Source organism: Falco peregrinus, chromosome 1, assembly GCF_023634155.1.
Source record: "Falco peregrinus isolate bFalPer1 chromosome 1, bFalPer1.pri, whole genome shotgun sequence".
NCBI classification, from domain to species: Eukaryota; Metazoa; Chordata; class Aves; order Falconiformes; family Falconidae; genus Falco; species Falco peregrinus.
Window position 1 is genome coordinate 92,612,804 of NC_073721.1, and position 26,526 is coordinate 92,639,329.

The 26,526-nt window shown below is 44.6% G+C and overlaps 2 protein-coding genes across 4 annotated transcripts in view; both read left to right on the plus strand.

Annotated features, from left to right (window-relative positions):
- Positions 1 to 26,526, plus strand: part of EVL (Enah/Vasp-like) — a 157,179-nt gene that overhangs the window by 123,282 nt on the left and 7,371 nt on the right. For all 3 annotated transcript variants that reach the window (XM_055794364.1, XM_055794372.1, XM_005230587.4), the window contains exons 4-8: positions 13,388 to 13,451; positions 17,648 to 17,709; positions 21,912 to 22,141; positions 22,765 to 22,886; positions 25,689 to 25,749. In XM_055794364.1, coding sequence (XP_055650339.1) covers positions 13,388 to 13,451; positions 17,648 to 17,709; positions 21,912 to 22,141; positions 22,765 to 22,886; positions 25,689 to 25,749 — 539 coding nt within the window. The remainder of the gene's footprint in view (positions 1 to 13,387; positions 13,452 to 17,647; positions 17,710 to 21,911; positions 22,142 to 22,764; positions 22,887 to 25,688; positions 25,750 to 26,526) is intronic.
- Positions 17,716 to 21,905, plus strand: LOC129783726 (ena/VASP-like protein). Its single transcript, XM_055794343.1, has one exon. It carries the CDS (start codon positions 18,639 to 18,641, stop codon positions 19,920 to 19,922), a length of 1,284 nt encoding a protein of 427 aa, XP_055650318.1. The 5' UTR covers positions 17,716 to 18,638; the 3' UTR covers positions 19,923 to 21,905.

A 26,526-nucleotide genomic window follows, 5' to 3' on the forward strand; every position in this document is an offset into this window, starting at 1 on the left:
CTGAAGATGTGTTTTTTGAGAAGGATAGGAATGGCTCTGATATATTGCAAGGTAGTTATCAACATGCCTCCACCTGGGCTTTCCCTTGCTCTAACCATAGGAAGAGCCTTAATTAGATATTAGATAAAAGATTTGCCTTCTGAGTTCAATTGGTCAAAACATTAACTGATCTAAGTCAGAGTAGTGTCATGCTATGGTGTGAAGCTATGGAGATACATCCCCTAAACCAGCTATGAATTTGCTTGAGGAGTATGGGACTGGGCTGTGTGAAGTCCCCAGTAGGCAGAATAATGCAAAGGCAAGGAGAAGGGAAAGAAACAGATCAAAGAACTAAAGAAAAGGCAAAGATGACAGGGAATAAATATTCTGTAGAGCCTTCTCATACAAACTTTCCATTAACTTCAACTAGATTGCCTCTGCAAGACCTGTCATACTTATATATATAGAAGACAAAAGTGATTAGTAGACAAATACTGAGTCACAGAATGGCTTGGTTGGAAGGGAGCTTTAAAGGTCATCTAGTCCAACCCACCTGCGATGAGCAGGGACATCTTCAAATAGACCAGGTTGCCCAGAGCCCCATCCAACCTGACCTTGAATGTTGCTAGCGAGAGAGAATTTACAACCTCTCTGGGAAACCTGTTCTAGTGTCTGGCCACCCTCATTGTAAACATGTACTTCTTTAAAAAAAGGTTTATTCCTGGGATCCATAGGGGAACCGATAGTTTCCTATCCTGTTCAGGGTCCAAAGTGTCATTTTTAGCATCTCACTTACCATTTTTAGTGCCCAAAGCCTCATTTTTAGGGTCCAAAACTGTCTTTATTATCCCGGGGGTGGTGGGTGGTGGTGGTGGGGGTGTTAGGTCCCATAGTTTCATTTCTAGAGCCTAAACCTTCATTTTTTGTGCAGAAAGCCTTATTTTAGGGTCCAAAGCAACATTTATAGTGTCCAAAGACTCATTTTTCCTTTCCGAAGTAATAATTCTGGCTTCCTAAGCTCATTTTGGGCTCCAAAGCCTGTTTTTTATGGTCCAAAGGCTCAGTTTTAGTTTGTAAAGTCCATTTTTAGAGTTCAAATATACATTTTTGGGGCCCGAGCCACACCTTGAGTGTCTGAACTATCATTTTTATGGTCCAAACCACACTTCTGGGGCTCAAAGCTTCTTTTAGAGTCCAAAGCTCTGATTCTAGGGTTGAAAGCCTTATCTTTATGGTCCAAACTCTCATTTTCAGGGTCCAAACACTCATTTTATAAGATGCAAGTCCCACTTTTAAGGTTCAGTAGAAAGGGAGAAAAGTGTTGGGATCAGAAGAGATCTGGAACGATGGGATGATGAAAAGAACTGAAAACCTATAGATGGGGATTTTAAATCATACCTATTTATTTCTGAATCCAGCATGTTCATACTTATATTTTAAGACTTTTCCTCAGCATTCATCGCTGGTGTAACCCCTTTTGACTTTCGCAGTTACACCACCAGTGAACTTGACCCTGCACATCCAACTGCAGTCATTTTTTCCCCAGTACAAGATAACTTTCTGCTTATTCACACTTAGGCAAACATATGGTGGCTTGATTGGGGCAAGAGGTAGAAAATGCGATTTCTTTCTGACTTTCACGGTGTTATGTGAAAGTCCAGACAACAAAGCCTGGCTTCAGACACCTCAAAGTGTTGTGATAGGCAAGGAAGAGGGTCCAATTAAATATTTAAGTGGCCAGGCCCACTTTGCTGCTGCAGCAGTGGATAGATTACACCTGGTGAAACCTGGTCTGCAGCGGGGTGGTTGGTAAGTGCTGGGTATGAGGAAGGTGCAGAAAGGAGTGTGCTGAGGAGGCTGCTGCCATACTATGGTCAGCAGGGAATGGATTTGGCACTGCTTCTGCCTCTGCCACTGTGACTGCATCATCCTGTGCCGAATGTCTTGTAGGTGATGGAAACCTCTCCGCTGCCTTGCACTCCCCATCCCTTGCATGCCATGCTCCAACAGGAGCCGTCTCAGGAAGGGGGAAGGGATGTTTGGACCAGGGCATTTTTGCATGGAAATGTTCTCTGCTACCATCTGGTTGTGCTGGGAAATCGCTTGCAGTTGTAACTCATTGGTGGATTGTTTGTCTTTTGCTTGCTTTTAGTTGTGGCAGGTGGGCAGTAGGATGCTGAGGTAGTATTTGAAAGAAACGACCCATTAGGCTCAGATGATGCCAGCATTAGTCGGGGCTGTTAAATCAGAAGTCATTACAGTGAGAATATGGGACAGTGACTTCTGAATCAGCATGTTGGATCTCTTCTGTCTTTATTGTTAATGAATAGCATCTGTACTCATGGGATAGATATTGGTTTTAAAAAATAAATAGGAACTAGAACAGACTTTTATACCTGCTATAGTTATCTGGATTGTTGCCTATTCTTTTTCTCCATAACGGCCTGCCTGTGACTGTCGATTCTTGTTAGCTTTTCTGGAAATGAGGATGTGTAGGGTTGGGCCATTTGGCTGAGAAGGGTGAGTGGATTTACCATAACCTTCCTAGTTAGTGGGACTTGCTTCTCTTAAGCACGGAGCTTGGCTTTTGGTGTGTGAACAGGATCAGGTTGATTCGTATTTGATTTTTTTTCTTGTTTATCCGCTGACTTTATTAGACTTGTAAGTTTATCATCAAGGTCTACTACCCATTTCTAATGATGTTTTTTCATAAATCCCCAAATATATGTCTATTTAGTCATGTTTCATAGAAAAGTCCTCTGCCTTCCCAGCACCCTGTCCAGGTGCAGGTGCCCATCCTAGTTGTCTTACAGCAGTGTTGGGGTTTACATCTTGGTAAAATGGATCTTAACCGTTAACTAGGTGCAAACTGTGTGTTTGTAATGTGGTGTTTTCTATGTATACGTGTTGCTTTGATGCATGTATGGGGCCCTGCTGTTCTCCATATTGTGGAGAAGACAGCCCTGAAGAGTTTCCTGTCTCACTGGAGAGAGAAAAAGGAAGGAGATACTTAAAAACTGAGAGATTTGCCCTGCAAGGTAATATGTGGAGTTGGGCCAAAAATGGACTGCGGTGCTTTAAGTGTCTTGGGTGCTGCACCAAGCTACACTATATATATTTTTTCCTGATTTAATATGTCATAAGTCTTATTGTTAAATGAAATTAGAGATTATGTTTGACCAGCTAAATGTGTAATTATCAGCTGATTAAACCCCTGTATGTGCCAGTGGCTGGGTTCTTTTTCCATGTGGCTTCAGAGATGCAATTTGTACTAGAAAAGGGTTGGATTCCTGCTTTTTATTTGATCTAAGGAATTCTAAGTGTGAACTGGGTATAAACAGGTATATGCATATATATATGGTATACAGGTACTCGTGCAAATACACACACGGCCACACTTACCTGAATGAAGATACTCAGTTTATACTTCATGAAATAGGTGCATGGGGCTTGAGATATCGGTGAGAAAGTGCTGTCTGAGCTCAGCGATGCTTTTGCTGCAGAGCAGGAGGCCAGCATTGCCAGTGCTCCCTTCTTTGTTGGGACAGTGCCTGGCTAACTGTCACCAGAGTGAAACAATTAATATCCTCATTAAAACCAAATTCAGCAAAATATCTTTGCAATCTAAGCCATATGTTTAGATGGTATGTATTGATTTACATCCTCAGTTTCTCTGGAGCATCAACTGCTTGGGCTTTGGCTGATGATATTTGGTGTTTTTCGTAAAGCTCCATTATTGCCTGGAGGCACAAGGTTATGAGCTAATCTCAACCTTTATTGAAAAGTTTCAAACCTGGATGTGCAGGAAAGTAGGCTCAATGTACATCCTAAAAAACAGCCAGAAAAGGAGGAAAAAGAAGAACTGAAGTGCTTGTGGGCTTGTTTATTTAATACTAATATTTTTGGGGTTCATTTAATGGTTTTTTTTAGCTAGTCTTATGGTCCTGAGTTTTATGGATTGCTTTTTTTATGTATGGCACTGATGATATCTTGGGGCATCATCTTCCCTGTGTGTGTTTATAAAGCCAGCAATGTTGGAATCACACCCTTAGAAATTCAGTGGTGCCCTCTTTTCCTCAAGAAAAAAAAACAAAAACCACCCAACCCCCCTATTCCTATAGCTTTCCATGCACATACCATTTTTCTCAGGCAGTTCCCATAACAAAATCCATCAATCATCAACTAAGCAGGATGTTTACTTATCATGAAAGGGCCTGCAGAAACAAGGCTGATTCTCTAAATGCAGTAGAGCCTCTGTGTCAGCAGCCCCTGCAAAGGAGGGAGGTGCCGCTGGTACCCCAACTCGGTGCTGCCTGGCAGGTGGCTGCCTTATCTGCCTCTGTTTCATTAGTGCATAATTGAGCAGTTGCTGAATTAGTTCTTTCTTGCTCAGAGCTCAGCACAGCAAACAGAATCCCCCCGGGATACTCCAGTTCCACCTCTCCCTGCCCTGCATGGAGGTTTCCTGCGTTCATCTTGCCGGCCGTACTCGCTTGGAAAGCCAGTGCAGCAGAGGGTCTGGTCCTGTCCTGAGACGTTTGCCAGGCTCTGCGGGGCTGGAGCCTGATCCAGTTAGCTGTGTAGGCATTGCCTTCCGCTTTCTGGCATCCTGAAGGTCTGGTGCTTGAAGCACTTCCCTGGGAAGTGAGGGACCAAGGTTCAGCCACCTCCCCTGCCCAGGGGGAACTGCAGCTTTCATTCATTTCCCACCTCCCCCCACCCGGACAAGCTCATGCTATGCTAGATCAGTGTGCAGGTTTTATTCTTCCTGTTAGAGCTGAGCTACTGAGAGAAAAATAATTCCCAGTTCTCGTGCAATTCTTATATTTTACATTAATCAGTCACCAGATAAAATGCAGGGAGTCCCAGACTGAACCCATGGACATCCCACCCCTGTTGCATGCCCTAACCACGCGGATGCAGTCCCACTATCCCAGGCTGCGTTCTGGGGGAGATGCTGACCCCAACAGCCCTGGAGTCACCTCATTGTGGAAGGCTTCCTGTTTGCACAATCGCCTATGTGTATTTTTAAATTTCTTTTAAAGCTAGTTGTGATGTCTTTTATGTGAGAGGTAACCCAAGCTGTGCTTCTGAGCTGAGGCACTGACGCTGAGATAAATGCACTTGAGCCATGTCCTTTACATATTAAATATGATCCCTGCTGTCAGAGTGTAGTTGCTTACTGCAGGAGCTGCTTTAGCACCATCTCATCTTTATTGCATTCAGAATGAAAAAAATAAGTTTTTCTCCTCCAGCTCAACCAAGCCACCAGCATGAAATATTATCAAATGGTATGCCAGTGCCATGACGGATAAACAGCCAGGATCAAACAATTGCCATCGCACTTTATGCAAAATAACTGAATTAACAGCTTTAGCAGTTGAGTTAAGGGCACGCTGTTTTCATGTTGACGTGTTCAGTAGCACTTCTGGTGAATTGAAGATAATTTCTTTCTAGTTGCCTTGCAGCATAGCCTTTCTATTTGGTAACTCCTCTCTGGATCTCGTGTTTTCCATCCTGCTCAGTGCAATGCACAGTGGTGTGGGACCCATTTTTGGTTTGCCTGAAAAAAAAAAAAAGACTGTGCACAGTGCATACACCTGTGCATGTGTACTTGTAGGAGGTGTGAACTAACCCTACGGTAGGGCACTCCCATGTTAAATACCAGGCTTGTTTTTCCAGCTCTGTTGCTGTCCTTAAATCTTATCTACACCAGAAAGTTTCAGCAGTGAATGTTAAATCACATTTTAGTTTAAACAAACAGACTTCATACAGACCCCCTGTGCTCACACCCTTATTTCAGCTTAAGGAGGGCCTGTTTCTTGTTAGACTAAAGTAATCTTACAGGTAAAAGATAAAAGTAAAGCAATTGCAATCTTGGGAATGGTGTTTTTTAAGAACTTCTAAGTTGGGAATTTCTGCAATTCAGCTGAGAGTTGGTACCTGGTACACACTGCTCCTTGTCCAGTGTAGTATAAGGTAAAATGAGGTTGTGTAAAACATGGCTGGGGATGGCTTTAAGAGGATGTGTTTTACCTTGTGCTGCCATAGACTTGCAACACTGTCAGTCACCAAGGGACAAGGGAGGGAGGTGGAGAAGTTTTCTGGCACAGAGCTGGAAATGCTCATTTGACCACACTCTTCCTGCCTTAGGTCAACCCAAAACTTATTTGGTCTGCATCAGAATAGGAGTGCCTTAGCTGACCTTTTGCATAGGTTTAACTGTGTCCGTAGCAAATGTCACCTGCAGGTAAATTGATGCAAACAAATTTTACTTGTGCAGATATGGTCTGAGGGCAATCGAGTCACGCCACTTCTGCCTCACAGCATCGGTGAAGGTTAATTAAGGCTGATAAAGTTCTTTGCAGCTCTCTGAGGAAAAGTTTGGTCCATGTGTACGTGGTATTATAGAAGGTATTTAATGTACTCTGGTATAAACGCTATAGAGTCATGCAGCCTGTGAATAACACTCTGAAACTCTTTCTATTTCATTAATGTTTAATAGGAAGGAGGCAAACGCTGCCTGAAAGCGGGCTTTGTCTCACTGCACCCAAACCCTCCCTTTGCTGGGTGTGTGTGGCACTGTACCCGAACCCTCCCTTGGCAGGGTGTGCTCCCTGTCTGCCAGGGTGGCTTTGCTTACTGTGATTCAAACATCCAACAGGATCCTGTATGGAGCAGTAGGCGCTCTAGTACATAGTTAACAGCACAACAAAAGTCTAATGTCATTAACATTTTTCAAACTGAGCCACTAGTGACCCACAGATGGAACTGCCCCATTTGTCCGCCTGTCCGTGCTTGGTCTCAGCCCCCGCGTCCCCATCAGATGCTGTCCCCACAGCATGCCCGACATGTGAGCTGTTGCGTGTCAAAGGGGGCAGGACGCGCATGGTCCCAGACCCCCGGCGTGGAAACACCATGGCAGCATGCGTGAGGGGCCCGTGGCTGCACCCAGCTGTGGCCATGGGGCGCAGGGAGCAGGGTGATCCCTCTTCCCAGTCCTGTGACTCACCATGGAGATGAAGGTCTATGTGACCTGCCGTGTCATCCAACTCTGGCTGCACTAGCTTGGGTCCCAGAAGTCGGTAGGCACCCTGCTTTATCTATGTGCTCTATCTAGGCTAATTAGATGGGTGCTTTGTCCAGGGTAATAGTCTCTACTAATGAGTTTGATCGCAGTGTCACTTGCACAGCTGCGTGGCTCGGGCAGCTGCCACCAGGACAGACTGAGGAGGCCAAGAGCAGGCTGAGGTCCTCGGGCAGGGGCTGTTTGAGGCGCTGGCAGAGGCTCTGCAGCAGCAGTGTGATAGCCCAGCGGTGGGCAGGGAGCCAAAGTGGCAGCCAGGCTGTGAGCGGGGTGAAGCGGTGGGGTGAGGAGGTGGTGATGACTTCCCCGCTCTGGCACTTGCCTTCGCCCCCACGTTGCAAGGCTGTTCTGCCTGTGGGGTGCTCCAGGGTGGGATCGGGCAGTGGCACAGCTGGGGGCAAGGATCCCCCCGGCAGTGGGGGGGTGAAGGGGAGCAGTTATGGTGAAGACAGCAAAAGGCAGTGTGCAGCGGAGCTCAGCGTGGGTTTGCAGGTTGGGGCCGGGGGCTGGCAGCAGCCCGGCCAGGGCTGCCTCCCACTGCCTGGGCACGGGGCGGGGGCGCCAGGCTGTACTTGAGCGGGGGCGCTGCGACCAGGGCTGCTCAGAAATGCTTTTGACAACTGTTTGTATTTGTTTTCTGTTGGAAAACAACAATTTACTCGAAAGATGTTTCTGTGGGAAAGAAAAGATTTGCAGGGACTTGTTATGTGGAATGATTTCTTTTGTTCTGGTCAAGATAAGCAAGTGTTTTGGTCACATCCCCGGGATATAAATGCTGATGGGTCAGGCCTGGTGCCTGAACCTGAGTCTCTCACAATCCAAGTATGTGCTAAAACATCAGGCAATGAGGGAGAGCTGTCTGTCTGTCTCGCCTCTGTTCCTCCCATAGTCTGCTGTGCTTCTTTTTGCACAAAATCATCATGTTCTGTTCATATGCAGAGCAAGAATTTTCAGTCATCTCAAGAATTTAAGGCTCTGATATATTTCTTATTCAGCTGTGACTCTGGACCCTTTCCTTAGCCCCCACCTTCATTGCACTGGTCCATAAGCACTATGGAGGCTCTAGGGGGTTGTAGAAATCCCACCTGGGGGCTGCTTCCAGTGCATATCATGAATGAAAGATATGTAAGTGGGTTAGATTGGACCTTCTGTATTGAAGAAGCACAAAATCCTGGTTGGTCAGGGAAATGCCTGGTTTTGCCACTTTCTTGACTGCACGCAGTCAGTGGTGCTTGCAGTTGTAGCATAAGTAAAAGAGGAAAAGAAATGCTGCTTGGGGCTGCCCCAGCAGGAGAGAAATGATGGCATTGTTCCTGCTTGCTCGTGCCTTCCCACCACAGCTATGCCAGAGTTGAAGCCAGAGCATGGGTTTTCTTTGGGTGACAGCTCTGGTCCTATTTTGTGGCTGGCTGTGGGACATGTTTGGACATGGACATGTTCAAGCAGTGGCGGGGCACAGTGGTACGGTATATGAAAACCATCACACCTGCTATGAAGCAGTGCTCTGCACCAGGAGTTCCTCATTGCTGCTGTCTTTAGGGACAGCTGGGGACAGGCAGAGTGGGTGCTGGGGCGGCTGAGTGGGAAGAGAAAAAGCAAACACGGAAAACATCCATTTGCTCCCAAAATCTGCCTCAAGCTGAATCACAAGATGCTTATATAAAAATGCAGTTAATTATTACAAAGCAATGAAGTGAGGAAACAGACATTCATAGCATATCTCCTGCATTAATTAGTTGCTAAAAATGTAGATCACAACAGCTGTGAAGCTGCAAACAGGTCAGTAGCAAAACTGTGTCTCCTGGTTATTGTGCTGAGAAGTGCTCTTCTCTGTGAGACTGTTCCCAAAGGCTGTCAGGGTCAGGGGTAGCTCACAGGGCAACTCGAGAAGCATGTTTGAATGAGGATGCCATCAGCAAGAGCACTTAGTGTTCATGTCTGCTCTGCTCAGGTTTGAGAAATATCTAAAAATGTGGAGAGTAGTTAAACGTAGAAATCCACTTGAATTTAAAAAACCCTCAGTCAAACAGGTGTCTGATGTATGTGCGCTGCAGAGCATACATATACAGTCCCAAGTGTAAAAATAATCCTTGCTTTCAGTATCTGCATGAGCTTTGGCCAAGCATGCTAAAAGCAATCTCAAGGACAAGAGAAACAAGAGGTTCCACCATTACAGAGATAGAAGTTATTTGCAGACTTCACATCAGATGGTGGTGAGCCTGGGTCTGCTGAGTAGTCTGGATTGGGACCGGGGGGAAATCCAGCAGAACTGATGTTTGTGGCAATGAACAGACCTGAAAGTTGGGTTGGGCTCTTAAGTGTATTGGCCAACCTCAGGCAAAATCTTGGTTGCCAAAACAGGTTGCATCTAACCTTTTTCTTTAGGGTTTGCAAATTAAGGTTTCATATCACTACAGAAAAACAATTGGTTTAAATAAGACCACAGGCAGGATGCCAGAAGGAATTACTTCTTATGGTTGTGAGTAACTCAAGCAAGACTGTAACCAGTGCCAAACAGAACCGGTGTGTTTCCCCACTGGTGGCAAGAAGAGCTGTAACCTCACTGGCAGCAAAAGGTGCGACTGCCCTGAACACCCTGTTATTCCAGGACAGCTCCACATGCAACTTTCCTCAAACTCTTTTCCAACCACTTCCAATCAATACAAGCCTCTGCAGGAACAGAGAACAGCTATCCCTGTTCCCACAAGCTGTGACTGACCTGTGCAGCTGGTCTAGGCTTTCCTTCAGCATTATCTTACCAACTTTTACTCCACCCTTTCTTGTTTTACACAGGAGAGAGGACAAGCTACCTATTACAGGTTCATCCTCCTCTTCTGTTTGTGCCTGCCTTTTTTTTTTGTCTCCCAGCTTTGTTAGAGTACTTCACTTCCAAAGCACTTTAGGAAGAAAATTGTGCTAAACAAAACTAATGTGCAGAAGAGGACATTAAAAATATCTTAGGATTGGGTATAAGTGAAGATAGTTCACTTCTTGAATGTCTCACTACCGGTCACTAGTAAAATAGAAGAAAAGTAAGTTTGGAAAAGATTTAAATGAATGAATGATGTTTTCCTGCAGTGTGTTGGTCTAAACCTGTAATCAGAGAAATCTAAACCCGTAAAAGAGAGGAATTGGTCATTACTTGGGAAACATAATTGTTACATGTCTCAAGATATTGGAGAGAGAGTGAGGCATATTGGGAGCCATGCAGTCATGTACCCTGTGCATCTGAAAAGTTGTCTGGCTGTTTAAATTAGTGTGCGAATACAAATATCTGCAAATTTTTCACCAGTTATGCAGAGTTTTTGAATGTCGATTGTTTACTGAGTCAGGCCTGAAGTAGCTTCTTTTCTTCTGATATTTTTTCTCTTGTTTTTGTCTGCCAAAAGAGGAGGGTATTTCTATAGAAACTATGAAGAAATTGGCAATTTCAAAACATAATTAGGAGTTTTATGTACTTCATTTTAAGGACATTTCACACTATGACCAAATAATAATAAGAACAAAATGCTGCCAACTGAAATGATCAGCTGGGGTTCTTAATGTAAAAAAAAAACACATTAGGGACTGTTAATGCATGGAGCTCATCTCTGAATAAAGGAGTGAAATTAAGTCACTTCTGTGAAGTGAGGGGAAAAATTTCCAGTAGCATTGTCTGAACTGACTTGTGGTCTGCCCTGGGAATATATTGGGTATTTGCTGTACCACAGGCAGATTTTTAAAGACAGCGTCCATTTTGCAACCATGTATTGCAACCAAGAGCTGTGTATTTAGTATCATGTGTGGTCTTAATCCTGCAAGCATACGCATACATACCAGAAAACGTAAGTAAACTCATTGAATTAACTAGGACTCTTTTGTGTTGAAAATTGAGATGGACTTGTTTGCAGATGCATATGCATCTTTCATTTACTTGCCTGCTATGCAAGGTCAGCTTGAGAAAGCTCCGGGTGATAAAAAGCAACAATCTTAACTTTCAGATGCGTTTTGTAATGTTGCCTTAAAAGGATTTCCTTAAGCTTCTTTCCAAATTGGTTTGGTTGGATTTGTTTGGTTTTAAACCTATGTATCTAGTTCATAACAGGGCCCACAGGAAAAAGGAGTTGGGTTTTTTTTTGTGTGGTGTTGCTAGTCTGGTCTTTGATTCCTTCTGCATGTCTAGTATTAGTCAAACTGGCCACACTGCCTCGTTTTTCTAGGCATTTGGCCCCAAGAGGAAATTTATGCCAAAGTACCAGATTAAGATGGCATCGTTAGAGCCTCCTATATACTTTGACATGATTTATTGCCTTTCTTGTTCATGTTGGTGCTTACTTTTAGTCCTCTTCCCACGCAGAGTCTTTATACAAGGGCAGTTTTCTCATGATGAAATTATATGCAGTGATGAGCATGGCTAAGGCTTTTCATGGTGGAATTTGTTAGCCAGTGAGGGAGGTGTAACTGACTTAAGCCTTGAAAGTCTTTCACCCAGAAGTCTGCTTACTGAAGTATCTCACAGGTACATGTATGTGTACAGGACAAGGTGGGTGTTACCTGCACACACCAGAGCCAGGGAGCAAACTGGTGTCACTGCTAACTGTGGGACCCTGGTCCAATTCCACAGGCTGGGGATGGGACCTCACCTGTCTTCCTACTGTGTCAGAAGTTTAAATTCACTCTGTAACTGCTGCTCGGGGGTAACTCTGGCCTTCTTTCACTTCAGTGGTGAAGATGCAGAGTACGAGCATTCATGCAGTAACATGGCATCCTTGTTACACATTGAATACCTTAGATGTGAGCCTTCTGCTTTGTGCTTCCCAAATACCTGCTAAGTTTTTCCCCAAGGCTTGTTTCCAAAATAATCACCCTCAGACGCACCCCCATTCATTGTTTCTTGTGATCTTTACAAAATGTGGCATTTCTGTCTAAATAGTTTGCTAGAGGCCTGTGACAAACAATATTAAGTTGTCAGTTGTGAGGCATTAAAGAAGTTAACTGTCTTCACTTCATACCCAATCCTAAGATATTTTTAAATGTCAGGGCTTTTGACTCAGTACTTGTCACTGGCTCCATTTTGGGGATACCCAAAACTGGAGTACATAGTCCCAATTTTCAGAAAGTGCTGTGTTTCCTTTCTGCAAACGTTAGTCCTTAAACATGTTTCAAAAATATGCACAAATTACATCAGAATCAGTCAATGCTCTGGAATTTCTGACTGCAATCCATTTCTGCCATCTTTCCCGTTTTCACACAGTCATGCTTTCTAAATTCGATTTCAGATACAGAAACATATACAGAAAATGGAGAGAAATATCCTTAATGGTTTGTGAGTGATATATTTGGGTTTGCAAGTGTTTAATTCTGATTTGCTCTTGTTGGATAACATTTAAAATGATGAAATTTAGCATTTGATAATGAAAAAAATATGGTAGACATAATAACTTTCTGCGTATAACTGATCTATTTCTCGGTGATGTTTATGAGGAAAATTGCTATTGCATTCAATAGAACTATTGTCTGTTTAGTTCCAGTTGATCAATGGAACAATCCTCCTTCCATCACATGCAAGACCACTGTAGCTTATGTTACCAACAATTATTTTTATTTTCAGAATAATTCCTCCTTTCAAAAAATGACATGTATTGTCAGTGTGCTTGATTAAATGTCCAAGAACAAAGATTAAATGATCAGAGTCGAGAGAGATGTGACTTAAATGGGTTTTGTTGGTGAATGCCAGTGAAAGCTCAGCTTGATGTGGATCCTGCAGAAGCAGAAGACCAACAGCACTGTAAAAAGAAAATCCACCTTTGTAAAAGGCTTATTTAATTTTGCACCTCCTTGCACCTTCCATCACGTAGCTTCTTGATGCCATCTCGACATCAGAGCAGCACTAGCTAGCATGTATGCTCACAAAGTCAGCACTGTGGTTGAATCGCTGTGCAAGCACAGAATAATCCAGGGAGACTAGATCTGAACCCTGTAGAAGCTAGAAATGTATCCCAGTGCGATGGACTGTCCTTCCACAGGATATCTTTTGCAACACTATGGGTCTTCACTGGTGCCAAGAGATTAGTATGTACTCTACAGCTACCATGATGCCAAGTTTCTGGACAAATCTGCTCATCAATTTAGCCATTGGATTCTCCTAATGGAACTAAAAATTTACAGCATGTGATGATCTGTCTAATAGGAAACTAAAAAAAAAAAGACAAAGAGAGTACAATAATGTGTGAAGTTTTTTTTCTCATAGTAAGATGGAGAAGCAATTAATCTGAGTGGCACTGTTTTTTGAAAGTCAGCCACATTTACTTTTCTAATAGCATTTTCTCATTGTTTCTGTAGGTCCAGCTGCGCAGCGCCAGGTCCAGAATGGGCCATCTCCAGATGAAATGGAAGCACAGAGAAGGTGAGTTAATCAGTTATGGTAGAGTTCTAGTTTGTAACTTGGATGGACGCGCAGTCCTTGCTCACCGATAAGCACTGTTCATTTTCCTTGTACCTGTTTTAAGCTGATTCTGAGTTTTCCATAATTATTGCTAATGATTCTGTGGTGACTATTAAAAGGTGAAGTGAACTGAAGGTCTAGGTAAATTCTTTGCTCAAAGACAAGCAATGTTCAGAGTTAAAGACAAACATATTTAAAAGCAGTTTGTAGAGAGTGTGTTTCCTCAAGCACATTAAGAAAGCCTAAACTTACCCTATTCTGGATCACCTGCTGGTGGTGACAGTCATATTGCCCAGGGAGCATCTGATGGATCATATGCGCTGTCAGTAACAGTTTTGGCCCATTTTTGTGTATGGCTATTCCTATATCATATGCTGTTCATATGCATACGTTTTGCTCTAAACCAGGACAATAAGTGAAGGTGTAGTCACGCCCTTCACCTTTACCCATATGTCAGACTCAGTGCCATTATTACACATGGCCTTTTCTCTAGCCGCTAGGAGTGGTCTCCTCGACATCAAAGGGAAGGTGGACAGGAGTGTCTGTCCTTATATGCCTGTGTCCATAATGAAATTATGAGACCCATTTCATTTTGGTTTTGGTGATTCAGCCTAGATTCTTGTAGCAGCAGTAGAAATCCCTGTAGCGGCAGTATCTTCAGCTTCCTCTGCTGAGTACAGGACATGCCTATCCCATTCTGGACAAAGTCTTCTAGTCTGACTGTTAGTCCATGCTGTCAGAGCTGTGATCCGCCTGCCCAGCATCGGTGGTATCCGCACCAGCAGCACTGCTTAGCCAGGCTTGTGCTTCCTTGTTGGAGTACAGGCTTGCGCACACAAGAAGCGCACCTTTGTTACCCGTATTTCTGCAATTCTATATTCACTACAAGTGTGTTTCTGCTACCATATGAGAAACACTGGAGACTATTCTGCCATAACACGCATAAGCTGGTGAGCCTCACTTCATCAGGAGTGCGCTGGAGTACAGAAATCAACAGGACCTGTTACTGCTCCAAGTTTAGTGCCTGGCATTGCTTAAATGAGGTGTCTGCCTTTGCTTCTGTAATGAGAGGAGGATCAGCAAGTGCAGCTGGCTCTCCGAAGGACCTGACCCAATGTTTGGTTCAGATAATAAATAGCTTCGTAAGGATTTTAGTGGAAGCAGACCTGCAGGGGCGGTTCAGCACCAAAGCTGTCAGACGTTGGTCTGATGTGACAGGCACTCAGTGGGCTCTGCCTTCGTTTGTAGGTTTGACTGCCCTTGCAGGGGCAGCCTTCCAAGGCTACCGTTCTGACTGGTCCCTACACGAAACCGTGTATAGGTCATTTAAGGCAAGGCCCTTACACAGGCTGTGGTGGGTACTTAGGATTCTCTCTTTCCCCCTCCAAAAAAACGTAAGGTAAGTGTAGGGCAACTAGTTTCCTGTGCCTTTATTAATAACTCTGAATGGCCTGAGATTCAGTAGGGATTTACGTATGACTATTAAATGGGTCAGCGGGTAATGGTATTTCACTTGAGATTTGTCAGATGTACTTTGGGTTAACAGAGCTATCATAAAGGTCAGAAGAGAGCTCCTGCTCGCCCAGAGGCAGGGGGATGACGCCTGTCCCCGCTGCCTGGCTGAAGGGCCTGATCCAGCTCTTCACTTAACCAATGCAAGTCACTGATTCTTCAGACCGTATGTAACTCAGACCTAAAATTTAGGTGTCTAGTCTGTACATTTGAAGTGCAAGCAACTTAACTACATTAGAAAAAAACCCACATTTATTGTTTTTAATTTAGAGACAGTAAAAGCCTTTTGGGTAGGTAATATTTGACTGCTACAAGGCACATGGTCCTAGGAAAGCTTCTTCTGCTCCGCTAGACTGGAATAAGCTATGCCAGTAGATACACTCAGATATTACTGCATCTGCACTAGAGGATTTTCAGCTTTAATTATGCTGATGCGTTCTTTAAGCATAGAGCAGACCTAATTTTGGACCTAGCTTTTTTTTAACATCTTGTAAGCAGGCAAAGAAATGAAGTTATGGTAACTACCCTGCAAATTTGTCTGTTTAAAAGGTTTTTTAGAGACCTTTATACAAATGTTGAAAGAATATATTTCTTAGTCAGAGTGTAATTTGTCCCCTCTTATGCTTTACTCCTTGCATACTCCTTAAGCAGCCTTGTGCCAGTCTCAGGCTTTATTTAGTTCTTGCTGGAATAAAGTTGACTTCCGAAGAGTGTAAGAACTTCTCCTTTTAGCACCTGTGGAGGGGTGCATTTAGCATGTATAAACTGCTTCTGCTTAAGGGCAGACAGGGCTGGAATGAACCCCAATGATTTCAAATGGCAGTAGCTGACCCTGTCTTTGTGGAGCACCCTGCACCCGTATCTGCTCTGCAGACTCTAAGGACATGGAGACGTCTTACCCATATTTCTTTCCTCGTAGGGGACAGTATGCTTAGGAAACTCTCAGTACTTATGTTTACAATTTAAATTTTAGCAGTACAGTTGATGCTGTTGCATACGTGTTCAACCCATAGCTATCAAGTAAGACCCAGGGTATGTACTGAAGTAAAGATTTTTATTTATTTGGTTTAAAGTATCATAGCTTAAGTGAAAACAGTTGAATCGGCCAACTAAGACTGTTCCTCAAAACTGTTTCCCCTTTACACATACAATAATTTTCTCAGATGACTATAATAGTTTTCCAGAAATTGCCTATGTTTGATGGCTTGCATGTCCTGAATATAAAACCAGTTTAGGATCAATCTCTCCACAGTGAAATGATGGATTTTCCTTTCCCATCTATGGAATTAGAATTGAAATATGGGAAACTTGTTTTGCAAATTAAGACATCCTTTTTTTTTCCCTGCATAATATAACTTTATTTTTCTGGACTTTTTTCTTAAAAAATCTTCTATTGGTATGTAAATAAGATAGAACTATTTAAAATTGCAGACTCGGGAAAGTACAAGTAAAAATGTAACAGGAAGATCTCTCTGAAGTATTACGTAAGGAGTCGAAATAGGAGTGTTGCTTAGAGTTAAGCTTGCCTTACTGTACAGACCATGAATTCAAGCTGTTGCAAAAAAAAGAAATCCATATGCAGTTAAGACTGGCTCAAACATACGTGGAACAAATTCAAGGCAAACTTGGCCTCAAAACCATGGAAGAAAATTATAATAAACCTTATTACCAAGCGCTTCAGTAAGGTAATTTCAGAGTTACGTTTTAGTATTGCTGAAATCTTTAGTCCATATCCATGCAGGTGGCAAAAAGACTGGCAAATACTCTAGGTTTTCGCTATTAATCTTTTTAACAAGAGCAATGCCAGGGTGAGTTTGTGGCAGGGGCCAGTGACAGCTGCAGAGGTGTTGCAGTGTGCGAGAGCAGACCTCTGCTGCTAGACCTCGGGAACTGCACATCCCGGGAAAGCAGAGCCCGGGTCAGTGTATTTCCCTATGGATTTCCAGGCCTGGGAAGCACGGGAGCTAGCAGCTCCCGGGGGGAAAGGTGCCAAAAAATCAGCAGTGCAATGTTGTGGTCAGCAGTTGTGGAGGAAACACATAGCCGTGGTGCCCGTGGCCGCGCTGGCAGGCGCAGGCGGTCAGCGAGGCTGTCCAGTGCCAGCAAAGAACTTGGTTGCATGCAGCTGGACAAAACAGGCTTTGTACAGTCAGCACCTAAATGCAGGTCAAGCTTCCTTATATTTTCATTCAAGTCCTTTGGGCTCCTGATCCACAAAAGACTCAGGACTGTGTCATTTTATGCGAGACGCCCCTATAATCTTCCCTTGCAATGTTCACATGCTTCAGGTTAACAACACGCATGGTTGCTGTGCTGTCCTGGGCCTGGGGCACTGACAATCGCTTGTGCAGAGCCCATTGAGGAGTTGTCATAAATGGATGAACCAACCCCTGCGGTGTCCGGCCGGTGCAGGGCAATGTTCAAGTTGCGCTTTTCCAATGCATGCAATGGTACCGCTGTGACCAAGGCAAGTGAAGCCAAACCCACCTCCATCTCATCCCTAATGCTCTAGGGATTAGCATTTCTGTGAGGATCTGGCTCACATCACCCAAGACATACAGTTTGAGTGCTTCTCAATGTATAACGTTTTTACTCAAAATTATAAAGAATACCTAATGACCGAGGGTTTTTCATTGCTGTTTCAGACAAGTGATGGAGCAACAGCAACAGCGCCAGGAATCTCTGGAAAGAAGAACCTCTACCACAGGCACGTATCAAACCAAGCAGATGTAGTCTCTCCTTGCTTGTCTCCTTTGGCTGTAGTTGGGTTTTGTGTGGTGCTTCACAAGAACTAGGCTGCTAAAAGTGGTTGTAGTTACGATAACGTTTTGAAGCATTTATAGCTAGAGATTTACATGCATTTGGACATGGTTTGTTGTTTCACAGAGGCTCAGGTGCAGCTAGGTAGGTTTTGTGCTTGGCAAAGCTTGTACAGCTGCGGAGGATTTTAGGGGTACCAAGAGGGCCTGGCCATCTTCCTTCCACACCCATGAGGACAGCAGGTAGCACATCCACCGCAGGAGTGACTCCATGTTTCCAGGGGATGTAAGCATGATGGGGTTCATGTGCTGGATGTGCCAGGCTAGGCACTCCCCATTGCTCTGCAGCACAAAGCAAACCACAGTGCGGAAGAAAATATAGCTTTAGATGCTCATCAGTGGGGATTTTGTGGTCATGAAGTGAGAGGTTTTCTGTGAGCTTAATGGAAAAAATATATATATTTAATGAGCTTACGAAAATCTTCTGTAGCATATTAAGTTGCACTAAGCTGAGCGAAGCGATGACAGGAATAGCTTATAACTACAAAGTATGGCTTTGCCTCTCTGTAGACTGCAGAGCAGGCAAGCCAAGATGGCCATCTTGCGTCTGGGCTTTTGTTTTGGGGAAGTTTTTTCAGTTAATCTGGCCACAGAAGTGAAATGTTTTTCCTCAGCTGTTACGGCTTTTTAGGTTTTGACGTGAAACCAGCTCAGACACACACACACACACCCTTAGTCAGTGACAGGAGTGTTGGACTCTGTTTCGACAGCGGTTAGTGTGCTATTCTGCATAGGGAACATAGCCAAAACCCTGCCTCGGCATCCCCAAAGAGCAGGACATGGCTCTCAGGGACTTCTAGCTGTCCCCTCCCTGGCTATGGGGTGGCCACTGCTGTGTTCAGCATGCCCCTTGCAGCTGCCCTGGTGCAAGGGTGATGCTCATGATGGTGTGAAGGGCTTGCTCATGATCCTGACTCAGATTTACATAAAGTTTGGAGGAGCCTCACTGGCACCAGAGCACACAGCTCTACCTGTGCTGCAGGTCCTGCTCCCCATGGCCATGGGGGGAGCATGCAGCCCATCCCCTGCTGCCAGGATCCTGCTCTGCACAGCCCTCTGGTTCTTGCTGAGGGTTGGAAACCCCCAAGCCAGTGCCTGCACCATCTCCTCTTTGCTTTGTTTGAGTTTCTGTTTGCATTTACTTCACAGTTCCTTTCGCTCTGTTCCGCTTTGCCTTGGTTTCGTTCCGTGCCACATACCCATCTTATTCTTTTCATTTGTCTTTTCTGTTCTTTTAGTTTCCACCCCTCAGATAAGCATGTGCTCCCCCCCCTCTCAGCCCCAGTCTCCACCTCCCACCTGCAGTAACTGGGGTGCTGTGTCCCCACCGCCGCCTCATGCCAGCGCTGTCTCTTCAGCACCCGCTGTCCTTGAGCCTGCTAGTCAATCCTCTTTCAGATCCCTGCAGAGAGTCAGAGACCCCCCCCAGCTTCTGCACAGGCACTCAGCCTCCGAGCTGCCAATGGCCCGGGGCTCCTCTCCCCCAGCCTGCCCAAACCGCAGGACCATAATAACATCAGGCATCAGGCGAACCTCGCTGTCTCCACCACCTCCCCATCCTTCCCACTTTCCCTTCACCTTTCGCCAGCCTCTCAGGCGCTCTTCTCTTTCATGCTCTCCTCGGTCTTCTGCTTCCTCTGCCACAAATGCACCACCTCTGCAGAGGGGTGATGTCCTGCAGCCACGTGGTCCCACCATCCTGCCTGTCATTCCTGTCCCACCTGACAGGGGCAAGGGACCCACAGATAAAGCAAGCCAGGAGACCTTGGCAAACATACCTCTGAATGGCTATCCTGAAGAACAAATTGCTTTAGGCCCCTCTGGGACCCAGGTGAAAAGTGTGGACAGGTGCTTCTTTCCACACCTAGGAGCTGCACCCTCCTCCCCGCTGCCCACCATCGCCAGCCCCTCCAGCTCCTTTGGCCAGGCTCCCTCCCCATCCTCCCATCCATCTTCTCGTCCTCCACAGCAGTGGTATCAGTCCATGTCACACTGTCTTCCATTGCCTCCCCCTTCCGCTGCTGTGTCTGAGGTGACTATGCCCAGGAGGACCCCTCTTTACATGACTTCATCAGCCATTGCCCACTTGAGTAAGTACTGACTTTGAACGAGTTGCGACCTGTATGAAGCCTTAGCTTTCAGGTGCTTAAAAAGCCTCGTTGGCACGGCCCGTGACCACTAGAAAAAGGGCCGAGGTGCCCAAGGCTGCTCCTGCTGTATGTGATTTCTGAAACTAAGGTGGAAAAATATCGAAATTGCTCAGGAAAGGTCCAGGGATCTCCTGAGCTAAAAGCAAGACAAAAAGCAAGAATTACAGGACTGGGGCCCTGTAGCTGGGTTGTTGCAGTGCATATTCTTACTGTATTAGCCCAGAAGGAGATTTTTATCATTCAACAGAGTGAAATTGCATTTGGCAGCGAGCTTTATACAAAATCTATTTTCAGCTGGTCCAAACATAGCGGATGGGCTCTTCTGAAGCTGGAGGCCAGGTCTGCGGTAGACTTGTCTGTTTAGCAATATTGGTAGAGGTTGTGATTTTTATTCTCTTTCCTAAGCGGTATTTCTGTTACCAGCAAAAGAGATAACATGGATTTTGTTATAGTTACCCAGAATCCCCTCTGCTTGTGTAATTTATTTCATTCTAGAAACTCTTTTCCTCATATAAAGTGCATTTATACTTTGGTTGAGTTTATACCAAGTTGAGGGCTTGTCCCTATAACTATTCCAGCAAATCTTTTTCATTGCAGGCAGACCAAGAGCTTGGGTCTGCCACTTTGCATATGGTCTTGATTTCTAGTGCTTGTCTAAAGCCTGCAGAGTCAGAACACTTACGAGTAATGCCTATTTGCAATTCAGATCATATGTTTTGTGACTTGGATCCATTCCTGTTTATAACCACATATAATGCTTAAATGACGTGCCTAGAAAAGGAAGAAAACTGAGACATTTCTTCTCACTTTCTGCTGAAAATATTACTGCAACCACTGGAGGCTCAGTCTTCCAGCTGATATAAGTCCTTGAAATCCACTTAGTTCAATAAACTTATTTTAAACTCACATTAGTCCATTACTTTGACTCAGTTCAATTTTTGCCTCAGGCTGGCCTCTAATTAGGTGGGTGTAGTTTTGCAATTACAATTAACAGTACCCACAATGAATTACTAGCTATTATGTTTGTGAACCAGAGAGGGCTTGAAACATTTAAAGTATTTCTGGTAGCAGCCATGGTTCATTTCAAGAATGGAATTGGAAGTGTGAAATAATAGCAGAGGTAACCACAGAAATAAGGCAGTAGCGTAAGAAAACCTAGATAAGAAGAAAACCAGGCTGCTAATGTTAAATACAGATTCCAAATGTTCCTCAGCCAAAACCCACCTGTCTTTCAACATAACACTTCCTGAACAACTGAACCTGTGATTATGTATCAGGAGCAGCCTGTGAGCTCTGAGAGAGTGTAACATGGGGAAATATCCTCAGGGAGGTGTATTTGTTCAACTGACCTGTTAACAGACAGGCAGAACACTGCAACGGAGTTACCCACCGCCAGCCCCTCCAACAGGCTGCTGCTCAGGGAAGCTTGGCTGGACCTCGAGGTGCTTGGAGCTGGTCTCCCCCGTGTCATTTTGCAAGACCAGCTGAGGCCACACACCTGTGCAACAGAAAGGAGGATGTGTCACTGTAGCCCATGATTCTGGTGAAAAGCTGATGTTAACCACCGTCTACAGAGTTGGCTGATGTCATTTCATATCTCCATGTAGAAAGCTGTGAGAGAAGTGAAGAAGCTGCCACTTATGAATTGGGAAGTGTTGTCTGTGTTTTGATTTTGGCACAGAATAAAGCACTAGCCCAGCCAGGGAGAAGAGGAGGGAGAAAGCTAGTTTATCAGTGACAGTGTCTCACAGGAGGACACAACTGTAGTTGATGGACCATTGATGCAACCACCATTTCCCATTCTTCTGCGTGCTTGGTGCTTCCTTGCATTGATCACTCGTCATGCAGTTAGGTCATGGCCTTGGGAGCAGGAGCATGACTTTGCGTACAGGCTGGAGGAGGTTGCGTTTCATGTCTAATTGGTATTCTCTGCATTTCAGGCCCAGCACTTCCACCTGGTCATCCCAGTGGCGCTGCTGTGATCCCTGCTTCGTCCGGGGGGCCCCCACCTCCGCCACCCCCCCCAGTCCCTCCGCCACCCATGGGAGCTGCACCACCACCACCACCCCCGCTGCCAGCAGGCGCTAGCCAAGGGGCTGGCACTGAAGATGGGTCAGTGTCAGGGCTCGCAGCAGCTCTGGCTGGTGCCAAACTAAGGAGAGTTCAACGGGTAAGGAGATGGCACTGGGACTCTCCAATGGGCTCTCCTCCACTGCGGGAAAGCCTGGCATAGCTTGGTGTAATGATCCACAAATCCAGTGTGAAACGGTGACACATGCTGCAGCTGACCATTAGGGGAGCTTTTAAATGTGAGTTTGTAGTGCAAATAAAGCTGAGCAGGAAATGTTTGTTATAATTTCTGCTCTTCAGAACATGTTCATTAGCAAGTTCTCACGTTGCCAGGATTTCATGACTACTGCATAATCCACCACTGTACTATTTGTTAGTATTTTCAGTCATTGTAAGTGGTTAAAACTGCACCATGCTTCCAAAAACCAGTGTAGACTGGTGAGGCCTCACAACAATAGGTGTCCACTTAGGTCAGGGTTGCATAACCATAATCATGAACAAACAGCATGGTGGGTTTTTTCATTATCTGCCGATATATATAAACCCAGACTGTTTCTGGGTTTAGTACGGTCCATGTGGGTCTTCTCAAGCCAGAACACATCCTATCTCTTGTTTTGGGCTGTGATTGTGAAGGCTGTTCCTAATAATAAGGGAAACTAATCATTAAGGGTGTGGTTGTAAATTAATCTTGTCATTAACTCCAATGTTGATTTCTGTCTTAAGCCAGAAGATGGTTCAGGAGGGTCCAGCCCCAGTGGGGTCTCTAAGAGCGATGCCAATCGAACAAGTAGCGGAGGAGGCGGAGGAGGACTAATGGAAGAAATGAATAAATTACTGGCAAAAAGGTTTGTACTAGGACTTCGAGTAAGCACTAGCATGAGCTCTGTAGCAAATTGTGGTACAAGGAGCTGTCGTTTTTGGTTTGCAATGGGTCACTGTGGTGGTGCTTTGCAATTTGACAGCTCCTGCATAGAAGTCAGTCACCAGCATTGCCCAGCATTTAATATGAAAGTGTAGGTGTTGCTGCAATGATACCTGGCAGAGTTTAGCTGCTGTAGCAGATCCTGCCGTGTGGTAGCCTTCAAAGATAGTGATAAATATATTCTCTGGCTTTTGCCATTTTACCAGATCTATTTCAAAGTTACTGTTTTCAGAAAGAATAAACTATGAAAGGAAGTCACAAATCATTCCTTATGCAGCACATTCAGGATGTTGGGCCCAAAAATAGAAGTGCAATAAAAGGACAACATCTTGACAGGTAAATTATTATTGATTCTCAGGGTGTTACAGACAGGCTAGCTGAAAGTTACTCCAGTAAAGCGAGTTGTGATGTATCAAGCTACCAGCTGTTAAAAGGCACTCAATTATTCCAATTATTTTTTTCTTTTTCTGATGCGAGCACTGTGCTGCTTCTACGCTGAAAATAACTGAGCTGCAAATCTTTTCCCAGGGAGCTGGCAGCAACAGAATTGTCTCTTAAATTTTGTTTCACAAAGCCATGGAACTCATTGGAAATACACAGGTGTCAGTCAAGGGTGCAATCTGGGCACATGCTGTTACACTGATACTGCGGGGACTTCTTTTGGCTGCAAAACCCTTTTTATGTGTAAGGCCATGGAGAAAGGAAGAACCTGACACTGTGTTTTAGGTTGCTTTTACCAGGCTGGCAGCCAGGAGGTAAAAAAGTTGTTCTTTAAACTGACCATGTTCAGTACAGAAATCACAGAGTGGTAAGCATGGGATCTTGGGCGCCCTTTTCTGAGCAGAAAACCACACGCTTAGAAACAGGGAATGTGTCTAATGCTGGGAAAGTAACAGAAGAAAATGCTTCTAAGAGCTCAGGTGGTATAAAATATCACTCTCTAGATCTAGTGGCTCCCACGAGAGCAGCCCTTTGGTTCAAGTCTGAATTGCAAGCAGAATAATGAACTATCTCACAAATCGCTATAATTTCTAGCCCAGTTAAATTTGTAGCAGGACATAAATCTAACACTGATCTCTCACCCTGACAAATACTTCCCTCACTCAAGTTTGTGATGGTTATAACCTTTTTTCCCTCAAAAGAATCAAGTAAATATTGAAGAAAGACTATAAAAATTATTACTGATTGAATAAAATTATTAGTGCAGTTGAATATCTAGAAATAATTCCCACAGAGCACTGTGTCCTAAAAAACATGCATGTGTTTTACTTCTCTGTATTTTTGTCAAATTTACATCAAATCCTGCAATTTGTCTATCCAGTGAAGCTTTTCTTTTGCCAGTGATATGAAAAAAAAAAAAAATCCTCTGACAAACTTGTGGCAGCGTTTTGCAGCTCAGAAGCCTTTCTAGATGCCACTTGGGATTATTTGGGTCTTTTTCTGAGATGAAGTTTGTCTGCTTCAGAAGCAAGAATAAATGACAAATCTGTCATACTGTTGTTTTAAAAAAGCATCTGCTAAGAGTAATGTTCACAGGTGGGTGAGGATAAGGATCATCACAACCAAAATCCATGTGGAGACTGGAGCTGCAGTTCCCCTAATTGTCTAAAATGGGAAATGGGATATCTTCTAGGCAACCAGTACCTGGCACACTTGTGTACTGTTTAGACCCAAAACAGGGCTTGAAAATCCATAATTTGGTTTTCTTTTCTTCAGCCAGTGTGGCTAACACCCAAGAAGTTTTACCATGTGTTCTTCAAAGATGAACAATGAACATTTTTTTTATTCTCATGTCCAGTTGCTCTAGTGGACTGCTTGTAGCTCGTTGCCACTTGCTTCTTGGAGTTTTGCCTCTCCTGGGGAAGCAGGACAGAGTGGGGGTCTCAGGTCCTCACTCAGCTTCTGTAGGCACCACCAGCACTGCCAGTCCTGGGACTACAGGGCTCGGGAGGTCTTCTGCCTTTGAATTGGATTTGAAACAGCAGTAATCTCCTGTCACTCACCAAAGGCATTTGAAAACCCAGGCTGGTGTACTCGTTTCCTGACTCCTGGTCTCCAGGCAGAGCTTTCCCATCCTAGAGTGAGCAGGGGTCTTGGCTAGCAGAAGTGGTGGCCATTCTTTCCCAGTGAGGATGGACCTGGGTTGAAAGGCTTTTCTGACTCTTGTCCTGTCACATGGGAGCGCTGCCACAGCCCTTTCTCTGGGTGGGAACAGGGATGGGGGGATATAGGACAGATGGAAAAATGATACTGAAGCTGGCTGAGAACATAGTGCCATCACTGCCATAACAACCCGAGCCACCTGGCGGGGGTGAGCTGGCCCTTAGAAACCCCCGTGGAGGTTTGGGTTGTTCCCTCCTGTGCAGGACACAGGAGCCACCACTTTCTGAGCCCTAGAGAGAAACCATCCCTTTCTTACCCAATTTTATACCCAGCTGTGCTTCCTTCCTCCGCTTCGACATGTTCCCTTATGCTCTGCACCCTGCGTTTCTCTGTTAAATACCATCTCATAATATTGCCATTCTCCCTGAGTCCTATCACCAAGGTCTGGATGGCTCACCTCCGCCCCAGCCCTAAGCAACCAAACACATTCAGCCTTTGTCGCATTCCCTAGGATGAACTAAATAAATAGTAACTCCCTCCAGGGTCTGAATCAGCCTTCCCACGTGGAGGATGTATTTCTAGAGGGTTGACTGTGTGTCCTATCTCATGTTCCTTTGCAAAGGAGGAAAGCAGCGTCGCAGTCAGACAAACCAGCTGACAAAAAGGAAGAGGAAAGCCAAAACGTAAGTGAAAGACTCGTCACTGTTGTGCTTTTCCAAATACATTGATGTGCTGCCTTGTAAACCAAAGTCCTGGGCTCAGTCACTGTGTGCAGCAGGCAATGACAAACTGTGCTAATCCAGGAACAGATTTACATGTTCAAAAGCGAAATGTAACCTTTCTTGGGAACAGCACCCTATAAACAAGAATTGCCACCTTATTCATAAGTGAGGTACTGTCCAAGCCAGGTTAATGGGCACTTTCTCATGGTGTGATCTGAGTATTGTAGGGTAGATTCTTGCCTGTTAAGAAGATGCACTGAACCTTCTAGCAAGTCCATTTGAGATCACGTTCATGTTTCCTATTTTAAATTTGTGGCTTCAGCTGAGCTGAAGTGGATCATCAACCATGTGGTGTAACTTTGGATTGTGAACATGTATGCAAAGCAAGAATTGGCTCACTTTGGACCCCAGAGTGCACATAAAACATGTCTCGGGGAGCGGGTGGTGGTGAAGGGGTAACAGTGTATTAACCATAAGAGCATTCAAAAGTTAAAATTATGTGATCATGATACTTACACTAAAATGAGATAGACTTTGGACAACTTTGGGGAACTTTTGCTTCATTACTGTTCTGTCTGTATGTTGTTCACAAAAGCAATTAGACAAGAGTTTTGGTTTGACTCGGTCTTTACACTGAACTTGATGCAGTGATTTTGAGTTCAACATGCGGACTAAACCACTTTTTTACCCACTGAACTTGTAAAGCATGGGAGATAGTTCTAGTTTCAATAGAGGCCA